The 25,058-nt window shown below is 53.5% G+C and overlaps 1 protein-coding gene across 3 annotated transcripts; it reads left to right on the top strand.

The window, feature by feature from the left end:
* The first annotated feature begins 2,802 nt into the window (after positions 1–2,802).
* On the top strand, positions 2,803–19,801 carry CARD10 (caspase recruitment domain family member 10). 3 transcript variants are annotated; one of them, XM_067309458.1, is made up of 21 exons: positions 2,803–2,844; positions 4,849–5,067; positions 5,441–5,578; positions 5,923–6,248; positions 8,519–8,701; positions 9,668–9,823; positions 9,951–10,076; positions 10,248–10,433; positions 10,531–10,677; positions 11,435–11,550; positions 11,803–11,843; positions 12,561–12,681; positions 13,170–13,350; positions 14,178–14,301; positions 14,668–14,908; positions 15,216–15,285; positions 15,626–15,725; positions 16,223–16,381; positions 17,756–17,877; positions 18,518–18,633; positions 18,890–19,801. In XM_067309458.1, the coding sequence occupies exons 1-21, from the start codon at positions 2,838–2,840 to the stop codon at positions 19,095–19,097; spliced, it is 3,087 nt and encodes a 1,028-aa protein (XP_067165559.1). In that variant the 5' UTR covers positions 2,803–2,837; the 3' UTR covers positions 19,098–19,801. The 3 variants fall into 3 exon arrangements, with proteins under 3 accessions (XP_067165559.1, XP_067165552.1, XP_067165544.1); XM_067309451.1 differs by having other exon boundaries at positions 10,239–10,433; XM_067309443.1 differs by having other exon boundaries at positions 10,224–10,433.
* The last annotated feature ends 5,257 nt before the right edge of the window (positions 19,802–25,058 follow it).

Genomic DNA, 25,058 nt, shown 5'->3' with positions numbered 1-25,058 from the left:
TGTCTGGGCGGGTGCTGGGTGCTCTGAGTCACAAAGCACCACAGCCATTGCCCATGGGGTCAGGGCGGGGGGAGGGGGAGGTTTTCTTGACATCGGTTTTGAGTTTGTCTCTCTCCTGGGTGAATGATGCCGTAACCAACACTCTTTGGTGCTTTTATCGTGACTGTGAAGATCTTATCTTCTGTCACCACAGAATATCTTGTTCAGAGAATCTTTTCACTAGAGAGACCTGGGTTGCTTGCGAGAGAATAACTAGCAGGCAGAAATTCACATGGCTTGAGTCAGTCCTGGTTCTCTGCAGGCAGCCTTGCTTGTACTTGCTTCTGATCACTCATTTGCAACTGGACTGCTCTGGCTGGAGGTAAGGGCTGGAGACTGGAGCTCGGTCCTGCCTGGAGAGTGCAGCTCACAGTCTTTGGTCAGCACGCACCCTTTGGGAAGGAGTTGTGCAGCGCTGGGTTTGCAAGGGAGGGGAAGGCGGCATTTTGGACCCCTTGCAGGGAGAGTGAGTCAGAAGCAAATATACATACAGCCGGGGTGTCAACCAGCGCTTGGTGGGATGGTTGCCGTACAAAATGAGGTCGTGTTTGCTGAAAGCCCTGCGTGTGTGTGTGTGTGCCTGGTGTTTGCTCAACACTTGTGCAATTTTAGCAACAAAGAGGCTACATATTTGTGTGATGCACAGAGGAAGGTTTTGGAACAGAGCAGATAAAATAGATGAATGGAGACTGATTTATCTCAGTCTCCAGATGGTGGTTGTGCCTGACCATGAAAAAAACACAGCAGCAAAGGCAGAGGGTCTTGCTAAAGTCTCTCTTCCCTTGAGACTGCCTTACCTAAGACAGCTCAGGAGTCTGGTGTGGCCCAGAGGGGATGTGTCTGCCATCGGCCCCCAGAGGAGAAACAAACTAGGAGGCTGATTTGGGGTGAAGTGGGAATCCTGTGACTCCCTTTCTCTCTCTGGAGGGTAGCACTGCTCTCTCTGTGAGAGTAGCTCTCCACCTCAAAGGGGATGTACCCCTCAACTTTCACCCCTTTCCTCCCAGGAAAAGGCTGTAGTTGGGACATACCCCAACCTCCCAGTTCATACCTCAGGAGTGTTTCACGCTCTCCTCCTCCCCCCTTTGATTTCTTCACTTGTTTTAGGGAGGAGAGAAAAGTTTCCATGCAGAGGTGGGGACTGGAAGCTGCAGTGGCAGGATGGGGAGGGAATCCCATTTTAGGGACAGAGGAATCCCGTTCCCACTGGGCCCAGGGAATGTGTTAGCAGGGGCAGGAGCAGGAGTAATGTAGGAATTCATGTCATGTCGCAGCTGGCAGCCTCCAAAGCCCAGGAAGGAGGCACAGCACTGCTCTGGGCTATCCAGTGAGCTGAACTTTAAGCCACCTGAGCCATGCTGTCTAGTTGGAGCAGGAGCAGAGCTATCTAGGCATCAATTGTGCCCACACCCCTGGGGCTGGAGGGACTCAAGTGAACTCTCATTCCTTAACAGCCCAATATTACATTAGGGATCTCTTGCAAAGAGCCTGTGCTATCTATCCCAGCCATGGGGGCATACCTGTGAGGCCTGAGATGTAATGAGGTTGTAAGTGATGAAATGAGAGCGAAATGGGGTTGCTAGAGGAAATGAATAAAGCTTAGGTCTTGGAGGGGGAAGCATGTGATGTTACAGGGACTGAGCCACTGTGTCCAATATAGCCCTCCATCTCTCCCAGACATCTCCTAGTCTCAGTGGCACAGCACAGGTTTGGGCAGTCTGGTACACAGCAAGCCTGGAGGTTATCCTATGTGGGCTCTTTGGGATGCTGTGTGGATGCAAATCTGCTCCTGGGATTGCAGTGGCTGCTCAGGCCGGGGAAGAAGGAAAGCTTCCCTGCATCTGCCTCTGGCACCAGGGAACATCAGGCAGGTGCAGGCCCCTGCATGCCTTGGGGTGGTCAGGCAGGACACTTCTGCCTCCACACCCGGATCCACCCGCAGACACTACTGAGGAACAAAATTAAGGCTGTGGAGCCTCTTCTCGGCCTGGATCAGGCCTCTTGCAACCAACCCCCAGGCCACCCCCCACTTTCTCCCCTTACTCAAAACCCCCCTCCTTCCAGAACCAGCCCCACACCAGAGGTGGCCAGGCTACAATTTCTGGAGCCCTTAAGCCAAAGGCCTCCCCTTACCCATCTCTTCTCCCCCAGTAGAGCTGTGCCCTGCCACGTGCCGAGGACCTGAACCCGCCTGCCCGGGCAGGGCCCGTCTCGGGAGCTAGGCCGGGCACCCCCTTCCCCCGCCGGTCTGTGGGAAGGTGAAGCCGGGTGCGTTTCAGAAGAGAAGTTGCCGGCGAGCCACATCCTTCCGGAGAGCAGCTGCAGGCCGGCGGGGGGCGGAGGTGGGGGCAGAGAGGAGACAAAAAGCTTTTCCCCGGCTCGCCCAGGTGAAAAGCAGCCGGAGGCGCTCGGAGACCGGGAGCAGCTGGGGTGCCCCGGGGGGCTGCCCCCGCCTTGCTCCGCTCCCGGAGCCCCTCTGCGGCGGGGGGGCCGCCGCTCGCCTCCCCGGGGCCCGTGCCCGGGGGCCGCCCCACCGGTGAGTGCCGCCAGGGACCTTCGGCTCCGCGGCGGGCGAGCACCGGGGCGGGGGCGCTGGGCCGCGCCGCGCCGGCTCGCGTCGCCCCGGGGCTGCCGGCTCCCTCCCCTCGCAGCCGGGCGGAGGGAGGGAGGGAAGGAGGGAGGAGGGGGGTAAAGGTGCCGCGGGGTGGGGAGAGCGCTTCAGACACACCTGCCGGGGCGGCGAGGCGGCCGCGCAGCGGCGGGGCGCAGCGGGCGCAGCCCGCCCGGCAGCCGCGGGCATGGCAGGTAAGGCGGGGAGCCCCGCGCCCAGGCGGGGGGGAGCCGGGTTTCTCCCCCCCGTTGTGCCCGTCCCTTTGCTCCCCCGCTCCTTGCGGAGCCGCGGGCCGGGCCCTCGGGGGCGGCTCACGCCGTTTCCCCCCTGCCCTCGGCTGTTACGCAGCCTTTGAGTCGCCCCGGGGCAGCGGGGAGGGGGCGGCACTTGCACTGCATGCTTTTTGCACGGACTCCGAATTTCGGCGGGAGGAGTTGTTCCTCTTCTGCCCCTCTTTCCCAAGCTACTGTCTGCTCCTCAGGGTTGGCATCCGGCTTGTCTTTCCCTAGAGTCAGGCTGTGTCTTCAGGCTTGCCAAAAGGGGAAGCGAACGGGCAGAGAAACAAGGTGTCTTCCCTTGCAGCCTCCGTGTCAGCACCCAGGCCTGGAGGACCACGCTGGGTAGGAGGTGCTGGTACTGTCTCCCAGACCCCTCTGCTCTCTCTCTTTGCCAAGCCTGCCCTGCCAAGAAGCTGGTTGCTGCTTGCACAGTTCTCCCTCCCCACTTGGTTTTTTTTTGGAGAAACACTTTGATTTAAAGGCATAAATCTGCTGCCAAGGAGCAGAGCTCAAAACAGGAGGCAAAGTTTGGAAACCAGCACGCTTTCTGTTACCTGCTGTTGCATCCCCCTTTTTCATAATTGTGCCCCTCTAGCAAATGAGTCTCTCCCAGATGAGAGAGAACAGCTTTTATAAGAAATGCAGTTTCTATTCTTTTTTCAGCCTCCTTATCAGTAGGAAGGTCCAGATCTGTACCAGTATTTAGGCTCCTAAGCCCTTTGGTGCTGAGAATCAGACACTTGAGTAGCTTTTATGGACTCAACAGTTCTCTCTCCCTTCTATCCTGCATGCAACAGACCCTGAGCCATCCATCTCTCTGCTTGGAGGATTAACTTCTGCGCAGCTCGCTCAGCCATCCTCCTTGCCATGCTAGTTGGCTGTCTAAAATAGTGTGGAATCATTTTCACCACGGGGTGGGGGGAAGGGGGAAGGAAAAAAGAGTGGGAGATTTCCTTCTCTTTGCCTTCATGCAACAAGAATGCATACAGTGCCTCAGAGGTTGTTTGTGTGGCTGGGGTGGGAAAGCTGGACTTGATGCCAGCAACAGAGGGGGAGGTAATGGTGCACACTGGGAAGGAAAAATGACTTCCAGGTCTCAGAAGGTCTTTGCTGTGTTTTGACTTGTGAGCTATAAGGATTTGTGCTGGCCTGTGAAGCAGGCTTTATTTCTCGAGTGAAAATTGATATGATGGTTGAGTTGATACCTAGCTGGGAAGAGAACTCCTTGTTTAATCACAGCCTGTGTGACTTAATGGAGCAGGTTCACCACTGCTGTAAGGTGTCCGCAGTCCTTTGGGTTCTGGGGGTTTCTGTCTGTTTTAGTTGACAGAGAGATTGCCTTCTTGCTGAGTATTTCCAGTGCCCCAGAGTGATGTGTGGAAGATGCAGGGAATTCTTCTTTGGCCCCAGTACCTTGAGCCAAGCTGCTCTGTGGCATACTGCCCTTGAGAACTTCAGTTTGGTTACCAAATCTTGAGGCATGCACAGAGGAAATGGATCCCCAGAGAAACCCACCTGTCTAACACCAGTATGAGAAAGCATGCCCCAGGCCATAAAATCTCTTGTTCCTGAAGCAGGGATGGGGAAAAAGGGAAGATGTGTGATGGTCTGGCGGAATTTCAGAATGTGTCAGGGGAGAGGATGGCCTTTTCCCTAAGCTTCCTACAGTATATGCTCCTAACTCCCCTAGGCACCGCTGCCTTCTTCCTCCTGCGTATCTAAGGCCCTAGGCCGATGCGCCAGGATCCAGCCAGCCAGACTGGTAATCTAAATGGCTTCAGATGTATTTGGGTCCTATTGCAGAAAAAACAAAGCATTCATGGAATCATACCTTGATTCATGTTCTCCCATGCCTACTCATGCCTTTTTCCCTGTGCTCCTCCATCAGTCCTCAGACTTTCTTTCCTTTTATCCTTCAAGCCCTGGAGAATGGCCCTGTCCAAACCTCCAGCCTCTCAGAGCAGGAGGAGGAAGAAGACACCCTCTGGGAGAAAATTGAGAGCACACGGCACCAGCTGACCCGCTCCCTGAACCCTGCAAAGCTCACCCCATACCTGCGCCAGTGCCGTGTGATAGATGAGCAGGATGAGGAAGAGGTGCTGAATTCATGCCGATTCCCTTGCAAGAGCAACCGGACAGGTGGGAGAAAGCACAGACTTGTACAAAGTTGGGCCTGGTTTTGGGAGAGAACCTATTTTTGAGAAACAGTGGATACTCTTCAGCATGTGGTGTTCTGGCCTTATGGCTCCCTCCCACTGCAGTGCTACTTGGCTTTGTTGTTGATTGAGATGCCCTGAAGCCAGACCTCCTCATCCTCTGCGGTGACACCCCACCCCCTCCCGCGCGAACACATATGCAGGCAGCACTTCCACATCAGTCCCATCTCCAACCTGTCCTTCCTGTGGAGGGAAGTATACTTGGTGGAGATGTGATTTTGTATCATGAGGTTGGGCTATGCTGTTCTTCTCTGGTTTGCAGGGAATTCATCCTACCTCTTTATCCCTTCTTCCAGGTTACCTGATGGACATCCTTCGGCGCCGTGGGAAACGGGGCTACGAAGCCTTCCTGGAGTCCTTAGAGTTTTATTACCCAGAGCACTACACCCGGCTAACAGGGAAGGAGCCAGCCCAGCGCTGCTCTATGATCCTGGGTAGGGGCAGGTGCTCTGTTCTCCCTTTAGCTGCTGGTTGCATGGGAAATGCCAGAAATCTGTGTATGTGCATGTCTCACATCTCTCATGCATAAAACCCTGGCATGAGCTACCTGCTTTTGAGGAACCCTGACAGCCCTGTGCTCTGAATTTTTCAGGGAGGGGGCCATATGTATGTGTACGTGGGACCGTGGTGCCCTAAGCACCAGGGTGAGGAAGGCTGCACACCTCAGGAGGCTGTGGCACCCCTTGAAGGAGAGAGTGATGGGCAAATCTGTGGACTGTTTTTTTGGGGTTGCCCCTGTCTAAGCAGCCAGGACCTGATTCTCCTTTCTCCCTCCCAGATGAGGAAGGCCCTGAGGGACTAACTCAGTTCCTGATGATGGAGGTGAAGAAGGTGAGAGCTCAGCGGAAAGAGCACTTGCTGAAGGAACACCAACTCCAGGTGAAAAACCAGGCCTTGGAGCAAGAACAGGCCCGGCTGGAGCAGCGTCTGCAAGAACTCCTGAAGGTGCAAGAGCGTTGCCAGCAGCTGAGAGAGGAGTGGGACTCCAACAGCGTGGAGCTGCTGAGGCTGAAGGACGAGAACTACATGATGGCCATGCGCTATGCTCAGCTCTGTGAGGAGAAGAACTTGGCTGTGCTGCGGAGCCGGGACCTGCAGCTGGTGGTATGGTGCCGGGGAATGCAGGGGCATGTCTTGTCAGCAAGGGAGGCAGGAGGCTGGGGATTTGACAGTCACTGAGGGAATGAATGCAATGGTGCAGCTCAGAAGGATGCATGTGAATGTCTGTGCACAACGGCGCTTGAGCATGAAGGAGCCGATCCATTGTACAGCTGAACATGTGTCAGGGTGCATGGTTGTGCCTTGGCTGGCATCTGTTCTTGAGGGGGAGTGTGCCCCAAGCATGGCAGAGCAGCCAAGTCATGGGCATGGCATGTGAGACTTGTGCAGTTGGCTTTCACCTTGTGCTTTCAAGTATTTGGTGTGTTTGTGCAGCATTGCACCCTGGCCTCACATGACTGGATGCAGCTGGTCAGCCTGAACTGTGATGTCCTCACAGTTGTGCCTCGAGGCATGGGCCCCAGGGCAGGAAAGAAGCAGTGGTGCCCTGCTGTGACTGGAGATGTGTCAAGTAGAGAAGCCTGAAACAACTGCTCAGAGTGACACTCTACCTACAGTGGCTTCGTGCTCTTTCAGCCTGGCCACTGGTACCATGAGATGCCCTGTCTGTTTCTGCATGTATTTTCTGCCCTGTCTGCCTATGCTGTATGCTCCACCAACGGGCGCCTGTGTTGTGTCCCATCAGCACAGTTGTGTGGGGGACAGCTAATTCTATCAGGTTGCGTGCTATGGTGATCATATTTATTCCTTCCCCAGGAAAGGGCTTGCATTCACTTTTTTCTAGTGATGATCATGGCTGTGCAACTGCCTGCACACAAGGCTCTAGGTGTGTGCATGCTGCGTGGAGCTGCCTGTAGGGGTACATAGGAGTTTTTTGGCCCAGAGTCCATCCTCATCGCTTCCTCATCCCTCTGATGACGTTTCAGAGGCTCATGCTGCATACCTGAAGGAATTGATGACACTGCGCTCCAGCTGCCAAGCTCTCACCTCCAGTAAATGCACCCATTTCCTGTCTGGACAAGGACAGCTGTACTTTGAGCCTATTTATAACTCTGTTTCACCCTTCCTCTGCTGCCTCGTGGTATTCCCCCTGCCAGTCTGGGCCTGGGCTTCTCGCACAGCCCTGCGGTTACCTTTCATTCCTTATCCTGGTGTGCCAGCACTGGCATCCCCCCCTACCTTTTATCCAATATTCCTGCCAATGGCAGCTCTCCCAAATCTCTTCTGAGCAGAGAGGTGAATTCTCTGTGGGTAACTGTAGTGTGGAGAAATCCCACAAGGTCCCAGCCTGCCTTCCCCTCCTGACTGCTACCACTCTAAGGTCCAGAAGTGACTGGTCCTGGAAGCTTGTTCTAGGTTCCTTGGCAGATCTGCAGAAATAATCCAGTCCCTGAATTCCTTCTTGGCAATTTTGACAGTGCTCCTTAGTGCTCAGTGGCTTTAATATGTTCCCCCAACCCCATATGCTCTCAAAGTCCACCTGGATGTGAAACTCGTTTCCTGATTAACCTCATCACCCATTGCAGGTCTGTGAGGACCCTGCCTTAATCCTAAAAGTAACCAGCCTCCATGTCCTGTGTCTAAGAAATGTCCAGCCAATGAGCTTGGGCTCATGCCTCCTCCTGCTTCCAGCCCCTGGGCTTCTGGTTGTGGGTTGGATGCGTGCTGAGGAGTTGGAGTGTTGACACAAGAGTGGCCAGACAAGGCCAGCATGAACTTCCATGTTACCCAGCACCCTGTCTCCAGTGACATGCTGATGGAAGAGTGTGAGAGCAGGCAAGTGTGAGATAATACATCTGTGAAATCCTGCAGCCTGTAATGATTTGATGCTCAAACACTTCCCAGGCCAGAGGTGTCCTCCTGCACTGAATAGCCTTCAGTGGATTTTTCTGCTGTGAGTTTGTTTCTCAGCTGTCCTAGTTGGAAAGCCTTTGCGAGCCTGTCACAGTTGCTGGCCTTGACAGCACATCAGAGGACCCTGCTCCACCTGGGGTCAGGGCCAGCTGTGCTGTGGGTGCTCCAAGGTAGCAAGAAAATTGTTGCGCAAAGAGGGGCCCCTGAGACTGAGTGCACTTACAGAAAAATTTGGTGCAAGTGCATCTTCCTCCTCTGTCCTGCAGTGAAAACCTTGTATGTGCAGCTGTGTTAACCTTACCCCAGCTGTAGGATACTCCTTCTTCACTTGGTTTCCCAGCCCTCGCATTCCTTGCCTCCAGACCACTTTTCTGCCCAGCTTCCTCTCTGCTTCACTCCCCTCTAAGGCAGAGGTGCTTGTGGGAGGGGGTGTCAGACTATGTTTCTTCTCTGTGTTGCAGGTGGACCAGCTGAAATGCAAAGTCACCAGCCTAGAAGAGGAATGCAGCCTGCTGAGGAAACAGGCCTCTGCACTGCCCCAGCGAGAGGCAGAGGAGCGGAGCCACCCTGACACAGTGTCTGAGCTGTGGGCTGAGAACCAGCGGCTTACAGCATCGCTGCAGGAGCTGCAGGGCATGTTAAAGGTAGCTGACAGGGCAGAGCAGGCTCTAGGCCACCTCCTTCCCTGGTTGCACTTACAGTGCTGGTGACGTGGGTGAATCACCACTGGAAAGTAGGGGGCAATCACTGTCCCAGCCTAGCTGGTCCCTTCCTCTGGGCAGATTGCTTGCTAGTGGTGGCTGCTATTGCCCCTGGGTCTGGGGCAGTGACTGGTCCTTGTTTGCAGCTCTGTGACTCTTAGGTGTGCTCACACATGCGACTTTGTGCCTCTCACTGTGGACTGTGAGGGCCAACCTTACATACTGAGAGGAAGTACTCAGGGTGAGAGAGGCTGGAGCTGCAGCCTTTGTGCAGACACTGCTACTTGGGGTTGGCCCTCAGAGAGGCAAGCTGTATTTTGATGATGAGGCTGGAAGGACCCAGCTGGTGTTAGGACTCCCTGTAGCACCTGGGAGGCCTAACCTCACACTAGCCCCCACAGCTGGGTGCCATGGAGCCCAGAACAACAGAGGTGCCTTGTAAATCTCCATGTGGTGGGCAGCCTCACTGCCTGGTCCTTCACTTGATGACCCCTGGCAAAGCAGTTCTTTCCCTGCTCTGTTCTGGGAAGAGACTTCAGAGAGATGATCCCTCTCCATTGCTCAGGGTCACCTGCGATTTTATAGATCTTGCTCATATCCCCCTCAACTGCTGCTTTTCTGACCTGGCACAGCCCAGCCTACTAATCTGTTCCCTGTAGAGGAACCCCTCTGTGCTGTGACCTCTCATCTTACCTGGATCTTTTCCAGTTCTCCTGTCTCATTTGAGGAGATGGGAGGACTGGACCCTGCACACTGCACTCAAGCTGTGAGTGCACAGTAGTTTCATACAGTAATGATGACCATAGTAATGCCAGCCTGCCTGTTGTTCACCTGCTGAGCCAGGTGCTTACTGTAGTCTGGTCGTCCCATGGTGCTTGTGGTGAAGTGATGGTACCTCTCACCTCCTAGACGCCAGGTGAGGGCCCAGTGCCGGGCTCTGAACAGATCTTGCTGGACATCCTGGAGCACGACTGGAAGGAAGCTCAAGATGATCGGCAGGATCTCTGCCAGAAACTCCACTCCATGCAGAATGAGCTGCAGTGGGCTGAAGAGCTGAGAGATAAGGTAGTGCATTCCTCACAATCCCATCCCTGCACACAGAGCAGGGCATGGAAGAGAGGGGAGGGAAGGGCCTGGGAAGCCACACCACTCACTTCTGGGAGGGCTAATGCTCACTGGTCACTCTTGCCAGTACCTTCAGGAGGTGGAAGATCTGCAACTGAAATATCGGACACTGCAGAAGGACTGTGATCTCTACAAGCATCGGATGAACACAGTGCTGCTGCAGTTGGAGGAAATTGAGAAAGAGCGGGACCAGGTGAATTGTCACTCCCCTGGCTCTCCACCACCCAGCAGGATCAGGGCTTTTTTCTCTGCTGTGTACACCCCCTCCTTCCCCAGTAGGTCTTCTTCAGCCATGCCAGGATGGGAGGGGGGGTTATTGTTGCAATCCTCTTAATTGCAGCCTGGCTCCTTGCAGGCTATCCAGAGCCGAGATGGGGTGCAGCTACAATACTCCCAGAGCCTGATTGAGAAGGACCAGTACCGCAAACGCGTGCGGGCCCTGGAAGAGGAGAGGGATGACCTCCTAAGCAAACTGAGCCAGGCAGAAGGGCTGAACAGCACGCTGGAGGCCCAACTACAGCGGTGCCAAGGCAACCGCAGCCTGGGCAAGGTGAGGGAGGCTAGAAGGAAAAGGGAATGGAGAAGGGGAAGAGACCAGGGCTGTTTCTTGGGGGATGCAATGGGATGATGGGTCCCTTCTCTCCTAGATGTGCAGCTCTTCCTACTCCCTCTGCTCCAATCTCAGCAGCACCTGGAGCCTCATAGACAACCCTTCCAGCCTGACTAATGGGCTTGTGGAAACACTGGGGATTTCTGCCATCCCGTTTTTGGGGGACTCTGCCATTCAGAGCATGGTGAGTGCTTGACCATGGGATGTTGGCCCTGAGATGAGGGCAGCAGTGACCCACACTGCTCTGGAAGGACACAGAAGCATTGGACTGGTCTGCGACTTGCTGGAAGACGTGGAGCGGGGCAGTGTCTTAACGTGGGAGCAAAACCTAGGCGCGAAGCTTTGTCAGTAATAAACCAGCCAACGCTGCACCAAAGTGTGTAGTACTTTGCTAGCTGGGAAATAGCAGGGAGTGAGACTTCCTTCACCCTGTGTGACACCCCAGAAATCTACTGCCCCATGTAGGCTGCTGACCTTTATAAAAAGCTGTTTTACATATGCCAGGGGAGAAATCCTAGCTCTTTTGAATCCTGTAGCAAACAATCCTATTGTCTTTAATGGAGTCATGTTCTTACTAAAGTCCCTTTGACTCTTTGAAACCTCATCATACAGCATCCTAAAGTGGGTAGTCCCAAAGGTTACTCACGCCTCTGGGTGTGCCATGGCTAAGAGTGAGATATAAGGACAAGGAGAATCTGATCCCTTCATCTGATACTAGTCCTATTGCTTGTACTTTGCAAAAAGACGGGGATCCAATGGCATGCATCTCCATCCCTGTTCTCTCCTCTGGGATGGCAAGGTACCTCTGGGCACTGGGAGAAATGTGGATGATCTCTGAAGAGGCATGTGGTACACCAGGAGCTAATTGCAACCTAGCCTGAAGGAGAGGGAAGGGAGGTGCTGGGCATTGGTGTTAGTGGGTATCTCTCATTCTGCTCAAGGATGTAACTCCTGACAGTGAGAAGGATATCAATCGCCTTTCCACCTTTCCCTTCCCACCTTGCATCGGCTCCATCCTCCGGCGGCAGCGGGAAGATAGGTGCATGCCCTACAAAAGGTGACTTCTGCAGGCTGCTTGAGTCTCTGTGTTCTCTGCTGGGGTTGTGGGGGCCTGAGGGGCCTGGATGGCAGGGGAGGGGAAGCTGGCAGTTGGGACTGTGAGTGGGAAGTCTGGCTGGGAGCTGCATGCTAGCTGGACAGTGCTTTTGTGTTGGGGTGGGGAAAAGCTGTGGGGAGGGAGTTGAGAATGGGATGCAAACAGGCTTTGGAAAAGCTGGTGCCTCACAGCTCACTTTTGTGTCCTTTCTAGCTTGTCCTGTGGCTCCTTTAGCAGCATGGAAGATGCAACAGGTACCATAGCTGGGGCTTTCCCAAAAGGGCTTAGCTAGAAGGAAGTGGTGGCTGTGGGAAGACGAGGGTGGACAGCTGACTCTCCCTCATACCTTTGGTCTATGTGGCTCACTGTGAGGGCTCTGCACACATAGCAGGGTGCCATGGACACAAACATTCCACACTAGACTCTGTGAAGTACAGCAGCTGGAAAAGCTGGCTTGTCCCCTGCAGAATGTGTAGCTATTCACACCTGATTTATTTAATTTATGGAGAACTTCTGTTGATGGAGAACTTGTTTTGGAGTTGGGGGAGTAGGAACCAGAGGAGATAAATGCCTGTGTTTTTGGTGATGGGCTGTAAATCTCCTGGAATGGATATCTTGGTGCTGGTACATCCTGTGGTGGGTGCTGGTGGCTGAGCTCCTGAGGGCACGTCCAGGTGGCTCTGGTTTCTGCTGTGACACAGCTTGTGATCAAATGCTGATGAGGAGGATGGAGATTTGTTTGTTTTCAGGAGACATGGGAAACCAATCCTAACTCTTCCCTTCCTCTCTGGGAGTGCCCCTTTCCAGGAGGGTGACTGTTCAAACCCTCTTTCCAGCCTCAATTTCCTAGTCCGATGCTAGAAAATGCAGAGAAGGGAGGTGACAGACCTCAGCCACCCTGAGAATGTGGACTCCCTGCAGTGCTCGGAGAGGTGATGTGCCCTCTCTCTTCCTCTTGTTCTCTTTCCTAGGCAGTGGTTTTGCTAGTGTGTCGCTTGGCGCCTTCTCCTCTTCTTCCAGCAGCACCTACGCCAGGGTGAAGTCGGAAATCTGCTTGTCCACGCTTCCCAGCTGCAAGGAGGTCACCAGGAGGTGACTGCTGCTCTCTGAAATAGGCACTCTGAGTCTGCTGCTTGGGGGGATGTTTTGCACTCGTGGGAGACCATGCTTGGAAGGCCATTCCTTTCCATCTTTCTCCTGTGGGCCCTTTTCTGCCAGCAGGAGAGGAAAGAAATGAAGTTCCAACAGTCCTTGCTTCCCAGCAGGGCCCCGGTTTTCTGGCCTGTTCTGTGTGTCATGGCAGGGATGGGGATGGTGCCCTGGACTTGGACAAAAATCTATCTGATTTGGGACAGGACCAGGAGAGCCTGCACTGGGGCTGGTAGGGTGGTGGGGTGGAATGGGCCTTGGGTATTCATAAGCTCTATGTGTGCACCCTGGTGATGACTGTGAATCATGAGCTTCATACCTCATGGTACTCGATAAAAGAAATGCCTTGTGGCAGGACACCAGGCATGGGGACTAGTTCCTAAGAAAGGCAGAAAACTTCGGTAGTTGGACTTGGTGTTTCTCCTTGCCAGGTCCCTGGTGGTACAACTCTCTAGCATGGGGCACCCCAGCAACCCATCACCCCAGGAGAAGAGGCTTGGAGCAGATATCTCCATCCTTGGAGGGAACAGGACAGGGATTTATGTCCAGTGGGTCAAGCCAGGCTCACAGGTTGAGAGTGCAGGACTCAGGGAAGGCTGCCGGCTCATTGAGGTAAGTCTGGGAATGGGGTCACTTTTGTGGGATTGCAATGCATCTGAGACACAAGGAGTGTGAAGCAAGCTCCAGTGCAAACTGGCCTCTGCCCAACTTGAGGTGCACCTTCATTTCTCTTGTTTCCAGAGACTGCTCCCTGTCTACAGCTCTGTGCAGCATGAACAGACATCCAGATTGCTTTGCAGACAAGCGTACCAGTGCATGTAAAAATGCTGAGTCTTCCTGAAACACTTCTTTCAGCTGTGGGAGGGAAAAAACAAGGATATGCACAAATTAAGACAGTGATATGACTCTGTGTCCCTGGAGTTGTCTGTCACCTTGTAGCATTTCGGAGCAGTTTGCACACTGCATCCTGTGCACGCCTGTTGCAAAGCAATTGATTCTGGAGTGAAGTTTTGCAGGCCTTCATGACCCTCTCAAGCTATAGAGAATAATTGCTCTGGAGAAGGCTACTGGAGGGAGGAAGGGCATTTGTTTTGGCAAAAATGACACCACTTGAAATGCAGCTAAGGTACTTGAATTAATATCCACCTGTGACTGAAAATAAACCAACCCCCTCCTCCCCCCTGACATACATGTATGTGCACACATATGTTCAGTTCCATAGCAACCCAGCATCCAGATCTGGCAGTGGCTGGCAGCAGGTATTTCAGAGGCAGAGCAGGGAACCAGAGGCAGAAGGAAGATGCCTTGTCCTCAGGTAGAGCTTTCCCTGGGCCTGCCTTGGTCTGTATCTCTTGCATAACTTTGATGGGTGAGGAGCTGGCAGGGGGAGGAGCCTGCTCTTCTAGCCCCTAGGTCTAACGGCGTTTGATTCTTGCTAGCTGAGGGTCCCATCACTGAAAGAAGAGGTGCTTTCCCTGGAGAACTGCACCCGGGAGGTTGCCTACCTGAGCCTGCTGCATTGGGACAAACCCACTAATCTTGTCTTCCAGCTGGACCTGCAAGGTAAGACCCTGGCAGCTGGGTCTCCCTTGAGCTTGGGCTCTCTGCCTCCCTTTCCAGGACCTCCACCCAGTTCTGGAGGTAAATCTCTGTTCTGAGTTGTTCTCTCTCCTCTCCTGTTTGGTCCTAGGCCACAATGTGTGACACAGGGGTTGGCCATAGTTCTGGTTATTTGCCATGTCTAGTATGATATGTGCATCCTCTGAGTTACAGGATGGAGGTACAGACCCCCCGTCTGTTTGCCTCCTCTGAACTCCTATCTGTAGCATCACTGCTGTGCTAGAGACTTGGCTATCTTGGCAGGTTCTCTTGTTGGTGATGGTTGTCTCTTGTGTCCTTGCCTGTGCTGACCTATATGTTTTGCTCCAGGATACCAGCCTCTACGTGAAGCCCTGGAGGAAGGGAGGAAGATTTCTGGAGACTCGTTCTATGTACGCACCAATCTATCCCTCACAGAGCAGTCAGATCCTTATGCGCTGTGTGTCAAGTGTCGGGAAATCCTCCATGTCACGGACACCATGCACAAAGGACGGCTGGAGTGGTACTGTTCCCGTGTCGATCCCTTGACCTTGCGGGACCTGGACAAGGGGACGGTGCCCAACTACAACAGGTAACAGGGTGAGGAGAAAGGGGGTCCCTGGGGTACCTGTCCGACTTCTCTGCAATAAGCATCCACTAGGAGTCCTGAGGAGTGTGATTTGGCCTTTTCCCCTCATGATAGTGTGAGCTGTCTGAGCCTTGTATCAGGGACCAGTGCAGTGGTATCTGGGTGCCCTTGAGAGAATGGGTGGTTGAGTGAGCGATCTTTTATACTTATCTTTCACATGTCTCTGTGGAGGTTGCAGAAGTGGATCACAGCAGGCTAAGGTCCCTGAGGGCTCTAGAGCTGCTTGAGGGCAACCTCTCTGTCTTTTCAGGGCCCACCAGCTTTTGAAGATCCAAGAGAAGGGCCAGATGCCTGGGCAGCAGAGGGGCCACAGAAATAATGTAAGCCGAAGAAAACAGCAATGAGAGCCGTGTGTGTGTGCCTACGTTCACCCCCACACCTCGACATGCAGTCTGCCCTGCTCTGACAGTAGAGCAACTCTTATGGAGGCGGCAACTTGGCTAGCAAGCAGAGGGGGCTCTTATAGCCCACGCAGCATCTTTGCTCTGTGACTGCTCCCCTGCCCACTCCCTGTTTCCCAGCCTGAACCTGATGGTGGGCAGGCCTGGTTTCTTTCCATGTGTGCCCTCCATCTCCTTTGCTGGGGGTTGCTCTGTAGTCAGCTGTATGTGTGTGAAAAGATCCGTGCTTTCAGCTTTAGTGCCCTCACTTTCTCCTCAGCTAAAGAAACGGGCCTTGGACCAACTACGCCTGGTAAAATCCAAGCCACAGAGGAGTCCGGGACAGCCCCCTCAGCAGTTGTGGCTGGATCCCTGCTCAGGTGAGCTCTCACCCTTACATCTGCCCTATCACCCTTGGAGACCCAGTTGTCCTCTGTGGGCACTGAAGGTACATTGACACCTAGGATGCCTCAGTCTCTCTGGCCAGAATCCCTCATATTACTCTGCTGATGGTTTTTGAGAAGCCTGAGCATATTTAAACCTGCTGCTCCTTCTCCCAGGTTTTCTAGGGCTCTCCATCATTGCTGCTATGGTTCTTGGGGTCACCCAGCACATTATGGAGAGAAAGGAGAAGAAACTGATCTGTAACTCCTGTGATTCTCTAGATGATGGACAAGGAGGGGTTACAGCTGGGGCATCTGCCTTTGGGGGAGTGGTGTAACCAGTGGAAGATCTCTCCTGGGACATGGGGCCAGTAGCTGCATCCATGAGTCAGGACTAGGGGATGGTGCAGGGAGAACTGCATGGAGTCTGGGCTGGTGGCAGTCCTGTCTCCCATGTTCTCACCTTCGACTTTTTCTTCATTCCTGTCTTGCAGACCCAGATAGGAGCCTGAAGCCTTACAACCTGGTGCACCCTGTGGTGATCCAGACACCTCGTCCTGTGGTGCTGTCACCTGATTGCATTGCACCACGGCTCATCAGGAACTTGCTGGACTTGCCCACCTCCCGTCTGGACTTTCATGTGTGCCCAGCAGGTAGGTGGCAATGACCAGTTAACTTGCCCAAGGATGTTTTAAGAGCCTGTGGCTGAATGAAGTAAAGTACACAGGTGTCCTACTTTCCAAGGTTGTCTTCCTGTTTTACTTCCTGCCATTTCTTCTTCTGTGGAGACCTTGGTGAGTCCAATTCAGGGAAGAGGTGCTGTTACCCTGGGAAGGCTGAGATGTGATCTCATGGGGCTTGGAGAGGACATGAGATGTCAGCAGCTAAATTGTGAGAATCTTACAGTCTTCCCAGACAATACCTGTTGTCAGGTCACCTTTCAGCCATTTGAGCTGAATGTCTCCAAAGAGTTCCCTCCTCTTCTTAATGGTGCCCTGTCCCTTTGACCCATGGGGAAGTCAGACCTCTCTTCTGCTCTTCTAAGGCAGAAGGGACTTCTGTCTTCCCTTGAGTGGGTGGTGATGGCATTGCCTTGCTGCTCCGAGTGGCTCTTCCCATAGATGAAGCCCCTGCCCAAGGTGGGATCTGCAGGTCGACTTCATACTTGTCCTGCCTTCACCAGGATGAGAGCATCCAGCCTTGGTTATGTCCTCCACTTCTTCTGCCAGCAATGTGAGATTGGCACACAGCTGCAGAAGCTGCTGGGAAGAGGGTTTTTCTCCCATCGGGAATTTTCACAGAGGACAAATCTCTTTTCCCCCTTCTTCCTCCATTTTCCCTATCCCTCCCTTCCCCTGTGTTTAGAATTCTTCCTTTGCCAAATGCAGAAATGAAAAAAGTTGGTGTTTTCTTTTGCGGGGGTAGTGGTGGGTGAAAAATCTCTGCTTTGCCGAAAGGGAAGGCTCTGCAAAAATAAATGTCTTCCACTGGGCTTGTTAGCCATATATCCTGTCTTACTAGGCCCTCTGCAGGGTCCCCCTCACATTGCATTCCACTCCCACTGCTTCCCCAGCCCTGCTGCTTGCTGGAGCCATCTGTGAGCCCATGTAACTCTCTAAACCCTGCAGAAACCTTACCTGGCAAAATAAAATGATTAGTTTTCTGCTGGATTCTGTCTGGAAACAGTTGCAAGATGGGAGCAGGACAGTGTGGCAGCGAGGAAGGAGGGGATCAGAGCTGTGAGCTGGCTTAGGCTGCTGCGCTACTGCAACACAAAAGCTGCTTTTGCCATGCAAGGTGTCTTCAGCTGTGATATGTTGCTTGTTCTGTAAGCAGAAGGCTGCAGGAGATCCATGCCAACATGTAATGCTGTATAATTAGACTTGCTCTCCAGAATCCACAAACACTGAACTCGATAAGTATCAGCATGGCAGCAAATGTGCAGCATCTGAGGTAGAAAGTATGCGCAGGAGGGAGAAGTGGCTGGTGTCTCCCTTTTCCTATCTCTCTTTCCTCTTGGCTTGCAGAGAAGCTGGCAGAACGGCATCCCAACACTACCCACACTAAGGAGGACCTTGTGTCTAGAAGTTCCCCCCAGGACCGGAGGGAGCCTGGGCAAATCCGCATGATACGGGAGGCAATGGAGAAGGTGCTGAGCTGTTTGATGTGGAGAGAGAGGACAAGGATGGGGCACCCCATTTAGATCCTAGGAGAAGAGGGGACAACAGAAAGGGGGGAAGAGGGAGAAGAATGGTGAGAGAAAAGGAGTTGCTTATTTGGGGGCTGTGTGACTTGGAGGGCATTTTAGATCCAGATGCTGTGGGGCTGTAAAGCAACAAATACAGGTCTTCTCCTGAGTCTCTGTCCACCTTGGTGAAAGGAATGATGACTGTGGATATGTGGGGGAAGTGATGGGAGATGCCTTACACCTAAGCTGCCTCCCTGCTCTTGCTTTCCTCTTCTTCACTGAAGTGGCTATGGCTCTGCCCAGGGCAGATGGAGAAGATGTGGGGCTGTGGGTGATGACAGAGGAAGGGGTATGAAGACAGACTGGCTGAGCAGGGGGTCTGGTGGGCTCTTGGGTCAGGTTGGCTGTGATATAGTGGATGACCCTGCTCTTCAATTCTCTGCTTCCCTCTTGGCCCTGGCTGTAAATCCCACATTTAATGAAATTACTATCGGAAAAGCAATGATGTTTCACAGTATGGGGTTTGATTTAATGTAACTGTCAGGAACTGAGGTTATTTCTTCTCCATTTAAATCAGTAAATCTATTTGATTTCCTTCCAGAATAAACACTGCCTGCTAGAGCTTGGAGTTCAGAGTGTGAGGGATCTAATTAGAAGTGAAATATACCCCATTGTTATCCATGTCGAGGTCACAGAAAAGAACGTTAGAGGACTCAGGTAAGAAGAGACCATGCAGTATGGATGGAGGATATTACGGAGGAAAAGAGAAACCCTTGTCTCTATTCAAAGGAAGAGACAAAAGACCCTTATGGAAGTACTAGCTGTGTGTGTGCCGGGGGGTCGCTGTGGGAAAAAGAGCAGGAAAAGCAACTTTGTATGTGTGAGTTCTTGTAGGGATCAAGGTGGGAGCGCTGGCATTTTTCCCACCCCATCTCTCTACACAAGGGTAATGTGTGACCGTCTGTTTCCCCAGGAGCTTGCTGGGGAAGCCGGGCCAGCGGGACTCAGAGGTGCTGAAGGTGTGCCGTGGTGCGGAGCAGGCGCTTCACACTCTGCCGTGCTCTTGGGCCTGTGTGGATCCCCAGGCCTGGAGTCATGTGGAGGAGCTGGCCAAGATGGTTCGGGGCTGCATCTTTCAGGAACAAACCCGCCCGCTGTGGATTGAGGAAGGCGATGACTGAGCTGGGACCTAGCAGAGCTGGCACTGCGCTGCCAGCTACCTTTCTCAAGAGCTGTTCTCAGAGGCCCCTGCCTCCCTGACCTCCTTTAGGCAGTGTCCTTTCTCCTCGAGGGGATGCCATCAGCAGATGCCCCTGGGGTAGTCTTTCAAGTCCCCTTGAGGCTGCACAGAGCAGGGGAGTAACACATGTTAACTCCCCAGCCTGAGTTTTCCATGTTTTATTGGAGAGATGTCTTCCACCTTTATGCTGGAAACCACCCTTATGGTCTATTCCCCATCCTCTTGGGCCTACCTTTGGCTCTGGTACCTGGTTAGGTCGTCAGATTGGACACTTGAGAGAACCGTGTGAAATCAGGGTGTATAGAAGTACATCATACACACACATGGGCATGCACACGTGTGTACGTCCACTCTGTTGTTTGGTACCTCCAAGGCCCTTTTCTCATCACCTCTGTCTTCCCTTGCCCATAGCACTGTGTGCTGTGGGTCCTTTCCCCCTCTTTCTCTGTCTACCTCGCCTCCTGCCCTGAGGAGCAGGAAGCAGTGCTTGTGTGCAAGTACCCCACCACAGCTGGAGTGACACTAAGTGGGTTTTGTGACACATCCTCATTTTATGGGAACTGTACTCTTTATTGCTTGTAAATTATTAATGGACCCATTTATTGGCAACCCGCATATAAAGGAGAATTAAATACCATTTATAATGGGAATAGGTGGCGGGTTGTGGGTTTGTGTGTTAATGGAAAGGGCTGGTTGATACATGGTGGGGTATTTTTCTCCTTTTGCTGAGACTCCTCTCACAGCTGTCTAGGGGAGAGAAGGAGCACTGCTCTTGCTGTGGTCTTGCAAAAGGTGCTGCAAGAGGATAGGTTAGAACAGGCTGCAGATCAAGCTTCCTCCCGTCTCTGCCAGCCCACCTGTTTTTTGGTCCCTTTCCCCTCGCTCTCCCCAGTTCTGATGCTAGCAGGCAGCTGTGCTCTGGGAAAAGCTTGCTTGATGTGCCTGGCTGAGGTCCCCAGAGCTCTGCATGCCCCTATGCCTCAGTTATTGTGGAGTGACAAGCCAGCTGCCTCCACCACCTGGGGAACGACATGCTACCAGGAGACTGTGGTCCCCTTACCACTGTGGCAGGGCCAATTCTCACCCACACCTGGGACTGACCATGGCTTCAAGCTCTGACAGAGGGAAGATGTGGGGGGCTTGGGAAGCAGCATCTGTACTCATGCACTGCAGCACAATCCTGACTCCTTACCAATTGCTGTTATCAGCTGCCCTATGGGAAAGGGGTGCCAGGATACCCCTTCCATGGAAAGGTGGTGGTTGGTGACGGGGGAATGGTCTTTCCTATGCAAGAGGAAAAAGGGGGAAGTGGCTCTGGGAGGCCCCATGGGGCAGGAAACTGGGCAGAGGGCTGAGCGCACTGCTCCTGGGGCAATGGGAGAAGATGGGTTACCAGCACTAGAAAGTCAAGTTCTCTCTGTGTCCTCCTCATCTCTGTGATTAGGGCACTGCTAGTGCCACGCACTTCTGAAGCTCTGAGCAAAGATTAACTTGCTGATCTTCATGGCTCCCCTGTGAGGTGTTATTTCAGGCTCTAAACCAGTTGCCTGTCTTTTATGAGGACGGGAGTGGGGGGAGGGAAAAAAGAAAAAGAATTTAACCTACAGTCGCTCAAATGTAGAGCAATGTCCCAGAGCCGCCCTGGAGCCATGCAGCTATGCTCCCAGGGAAGCGGGGACTGGTGCAACACACGGCTCCAGATGAAAGCTCCCAAATGACATCCACTCTGGGGGACACAGCCCCAGCATCCCAGCACTGCCAGCCCTGTGGGAGGGTGGTTGCCCTGCAGGTGAACAAAGCAGGACTCTTGTTGATCTGACGAGAAGACAAGTCCCCAGGCAAGCTCCCCTCCACCGGGGCATGGATTTGCAGGGGATAGAGGGTAAAAAGATTAGAGCCTGCATCTTTTCAGGGAAAAAAGTAGTGCTCGAGTACTTAGGGAAAACACTTCCAGTGAAGTGCACTGATTCAAAACTCCTTTTGGGCCAGATTGGGTGTTGTTAAACAGCAAGCCCCCTGTCTGGGTAGACTGGCCGTGTTCCCTGTACCAGAGGGCTGGCAGTCTACTTGGTGGCTGCTCAACCCCTGTATAACTGCCCTCCCCAAGCACCTTCCTGGGCCGTCAGCTTTGTCAGCAGGAAGGAAACTGAGGCAAAGAAAGCTTGAGCTGGGGACCAACCCACTCGGGGCAAGTCTGGCATTTCCCATCTCCCTAACCACCAGGCGGCACTGCCTGGCCTGCTCCCAGCCTTCTTCGAGGCCCACTTTTTATCCATGTTCTCTTCCCCAGAGACCTTTTGAAATCCTGCTTCAACCAGTTCTGGACATGGGTGAGAAATGGGGCAGAGGGCTCAGAGACAAACACTAATGACTCCCCCACCTTGCCCTGCACACCCCAGCCCACCTTATTTGTATCCCCGGGGGGTGGCTACCTGCTCAGAGGAATGAGTCACAGGTTAGGTAACAGGCACAATGCAATTAACAGCCCTGGGCACCAATTACCAGCTGTAACAGCCTTGCACAAGCCCCTGTAAAGAGTCATTGAGAGCAAATTTTCTCCCACCAGGGAGGGGACTGACAAGGCAGCATGCGTGTGTCACTGTGGGAAGTTGCCAGCCCTTTCCACGCTGCCTGCCCCTGCTCCTGGCAGAGCTGTAGCAACATGCACCCTGCCGGCAACGTGTGGGTCAGCCCCTCTGCAGCGCAGGGCTGGGCACTGAAGGGTTTCTGCCCCACAGAAGCAGCTTTAGCAGAGCAGGCTTGTGGCTGTAGGGTGGGTGAGCACAGTGCCACTTCCACCATGACAGTGACAGATGGTCCCCTAATCCCGGTGCTGCAGAAGAAAGAGGGAAGAAAGAGGGAGGCTGCGCTCACTTTAAGCTTCAGGCATGTTTTGGTTTGTACGTGGTTGGGTCTGATCTGTTCCCCTGCCCAATACCCTGCTCTGTTTGAATTTGAATTATATTTGCAGCTCCCAAAGGTCTCTTCTGGGGGACATTATTAAGGATGCTCTGCCTGTGTCCCCCTTCCTCTCCCAAATGATGTCTTTGGCCAGGGCTGGGAGACACTGCAGGATGCCTGGGAGCTATGGAAGCTGCCTGGGGCTGCAGGCGTGGGGCCAAAGCACTCAGAAAGGTTAATTCCTGGTTGAGAAGCGGTGGCTAGCCATGGCAGCAATCACAATGTTTGGCGCAGAGACAGTGGATCAGTCATGCTAGCTTCATGTCCCCACATTAATGTAAGGCTGGAAGGTGAATGACATGCTCCCCCCCCAGATCAGCATAAGAAAGCATCCCTATTCAAAGGCACCTAAAAATAAAATCTGCAGGGACCCTACAAAGGGTCATGGGAGATGCTGGGGAGATGTTCTTGCTTCAGGGGAAGGCCGGGAGCCTTGAAGCCTCGGAAGCTCAGAAAGTACATGGGAGGAGGGAGAAGAAAAGTATTCAGTGGGTTCTTCCTTATAAAAGAGAAAGTTGGAGCCAAGGACAGGGCTGGGGTGAAAGCGTTTGTGTGAGGCCTGGGGAAACTGAGCACCTGTCTTTAGTCCTAGAAGGAGATCTTCCCTGTGCCCCCATAATATGCCTATTTTCGGACACACAGCAGGAGTGTGGGACAGAGGTACCCTGATCCCTGCCCTGACACTCTTTTCTAAGTTCCCACGATCCGGCATGTGCATGCAGTGAGCAGCAGAGAGACGGGAGGGCCTTTGTCACATGGTATATCCTGGGAGCCATGTCCCCCTCCCCAGTCCCTTCCCAGTCCCTCCTCAGTCCCCATCTTATTATTATTATTTTTTTTGGTATGCTCAGATTTGATGCCCACAGCTAGTAGCTCCCTAAGGAAGTGCTCTGATTTCAGTAGCTTATATAGAGCACTATCATCATGCTGTCCCCATGCGTGCTTCAACATGGAAGCTGGGGTGGGGGTGTGTGCGTGTCATCCCAGCCCTGAGCTGGTTATCTCTCTGTACCCCTGGGCTGCCTTTTGAAGGGTCCTAAAGGTAACATGAAGGCATGGCAGGGGAGCCTAGCAGTCACCCACCTTATTTCTGGCTGAACATCACACAGCAATCTGTGGTGCTGAACCTAAGATTTCCCATCTGCAATGATCCTTGCCCTGGAGGGGCTCTCATGTATCCCTGATATCCCCCTCCCTGGGGACAGCCTGCTCCACGCAGGGGCTGCTCAGCTACAGTGCCCCTCAGCACAGTCCCACACCGCCCTCATCACCATATTGGCAACCATTGGGCTGGAGTGAAGGTGACAAAACGGAGATGCAAGGCCCTGTTTGGCTGTGGGAAGGTAGTAAGGTATGGGGGTGCTGTGGGGGGAAGGAGATGGCTGTGCCAGTTTCCTGCTCTGCCCATGGGACTCATCTGGGATTCTCTGTAGGGGGCAAGGAGACCAAACTTGCTCAGGGAATGGGAAAAGGAAAGAACATCCTGGAAAGCACAAGAGCCCCAAAGGACAAGCTGCTGAGCTGAACCCTGCTGGAGGGCACTGGGAAGCTCAGAGCACCAGACTGCAGCATGGTTTGGGGATGGAACTTGGGCACTTGTGTCAGGGAAAATGGATGTGACAAACCCAGAGCCTGAGTGCCTGGGCTCCAGGAAAGCCACAGCTGCAAAGAGTTTCCCACTCCTGTAAAGTGCCTTCTGTTTCCCTTGCACACACTGTGTGCAGATGAGTGATGTCTGCTTCTGTGGTGAGTGTGGTCCTAGGATATCCCTCCTTATTTAATCCTCTGCTTAAGCAATGGCATGCAGGATACTGGCAAACTGTTCCTTTCTGGGACATGCAATGGTGTGGCCTTACATCTGTCTTCTCTCCTTATCCCCCCCACTACAGATCTATCTCTGTCCCATGAGTCCCTTCCCCAGCGCCTGCCCTGTCTGACACAGGCTGACAGTCAAAGCAGCCGCTGAGCTCTCAGTCCTCCTCCCCTTGTTTCATACTTGGACAGCCCTGCTTCCCTGTCCACAGAGCAGGTCAGGGTCTCCGGGGGGTAGTGGAAGCAAAGCCAGGCTTGGCCAGCAGGGTAAAATGGGTCTGGAAGAGATCAGCCTTCCCAGTGGGTGCAGAAGCTAAGAGGGGGTGAGAACCTGGGTGGGATAAAAACCCAGCAGTGATGCTGAGGCACAGACACCAAAAGGGAGGCACTAGGCCTCCCCTCTCTTTTGCTGGTGCCCCCTGCCTATTTCTGTGAGCGTCACTGGCTCTGCAGCCACCTGGGCAGCAGACTGCCCTCAGGCTAGAGCCAGGTCTCCTGGGTGGGGGGTGTGAGATGTGGAGGGAGGGTGGCCAGAGGCAGAGGGAAAGGGACCTTCGAAGGTGACAGGGTTGGGGTCATGGTTTGGGGAGACAGGGGTTTCAGAAGCAGGGGTGAGCTCCTAGTCTGAGACTCTGGGGTATATGCGGAGAGAGCAGCAGGGGACACATAGCCCCGATTTGGGGAGGCAGGGTAGGGTAAAAGGGCAGGGAAAGTAATTCAGAGCAGTGCCAATGGGAAAAGTTCAGGGGGCATGCATGGAGAAACATGTTTCCTCCCAAGAACAGTTTAGGACCCCACACCTTAACTTCACTTGCTTTGCTCCCTTCTACCTCCCAGCCTGCATCTGGCTCCACCCTCCCTTTCTGATGTTCCAGCAAAGGGCTGAGCAGGGCTTGCACCCACATCCTGCCTCCCCTGTAAGGCAGGGAACCCCTCTTGCATGCAGAGACTGAGCCAGATTTTTACTGAATGGGGAAAACAATCAAGCAACAGGTTTGTCCTTGCAGATCAGCTTCTTTGTCACACCGGAGAGATCCCAGCCTGGGAATGGCTGCCCTGGCACTGCAGATGCGACAAGCCCACTTTCAGACTCAGACCTCCCCCCGTTCTTCCTCCATCCTCCCTTCTC

Source organism: Apteryx mantelli, chromosome 1 (assembly GCF_036417845.1).
Source record: "Apteryx mantelli isolate bAptMan1 chromosome 1, bAptMan1.hap1, whole genome shotgun sequence".
In the NCBI taxonomy this organism is placed as follows: Eukaryota; Metazoa; Chordata; class Aves; order Apterygiformes; family Apterygidae; genus Apteryx; species Apteryx mantelli.
Note: the sequence above shows the minus strand (reverse complement) of the source record. Positions and strands in the feature narration are given on the sequence as shown.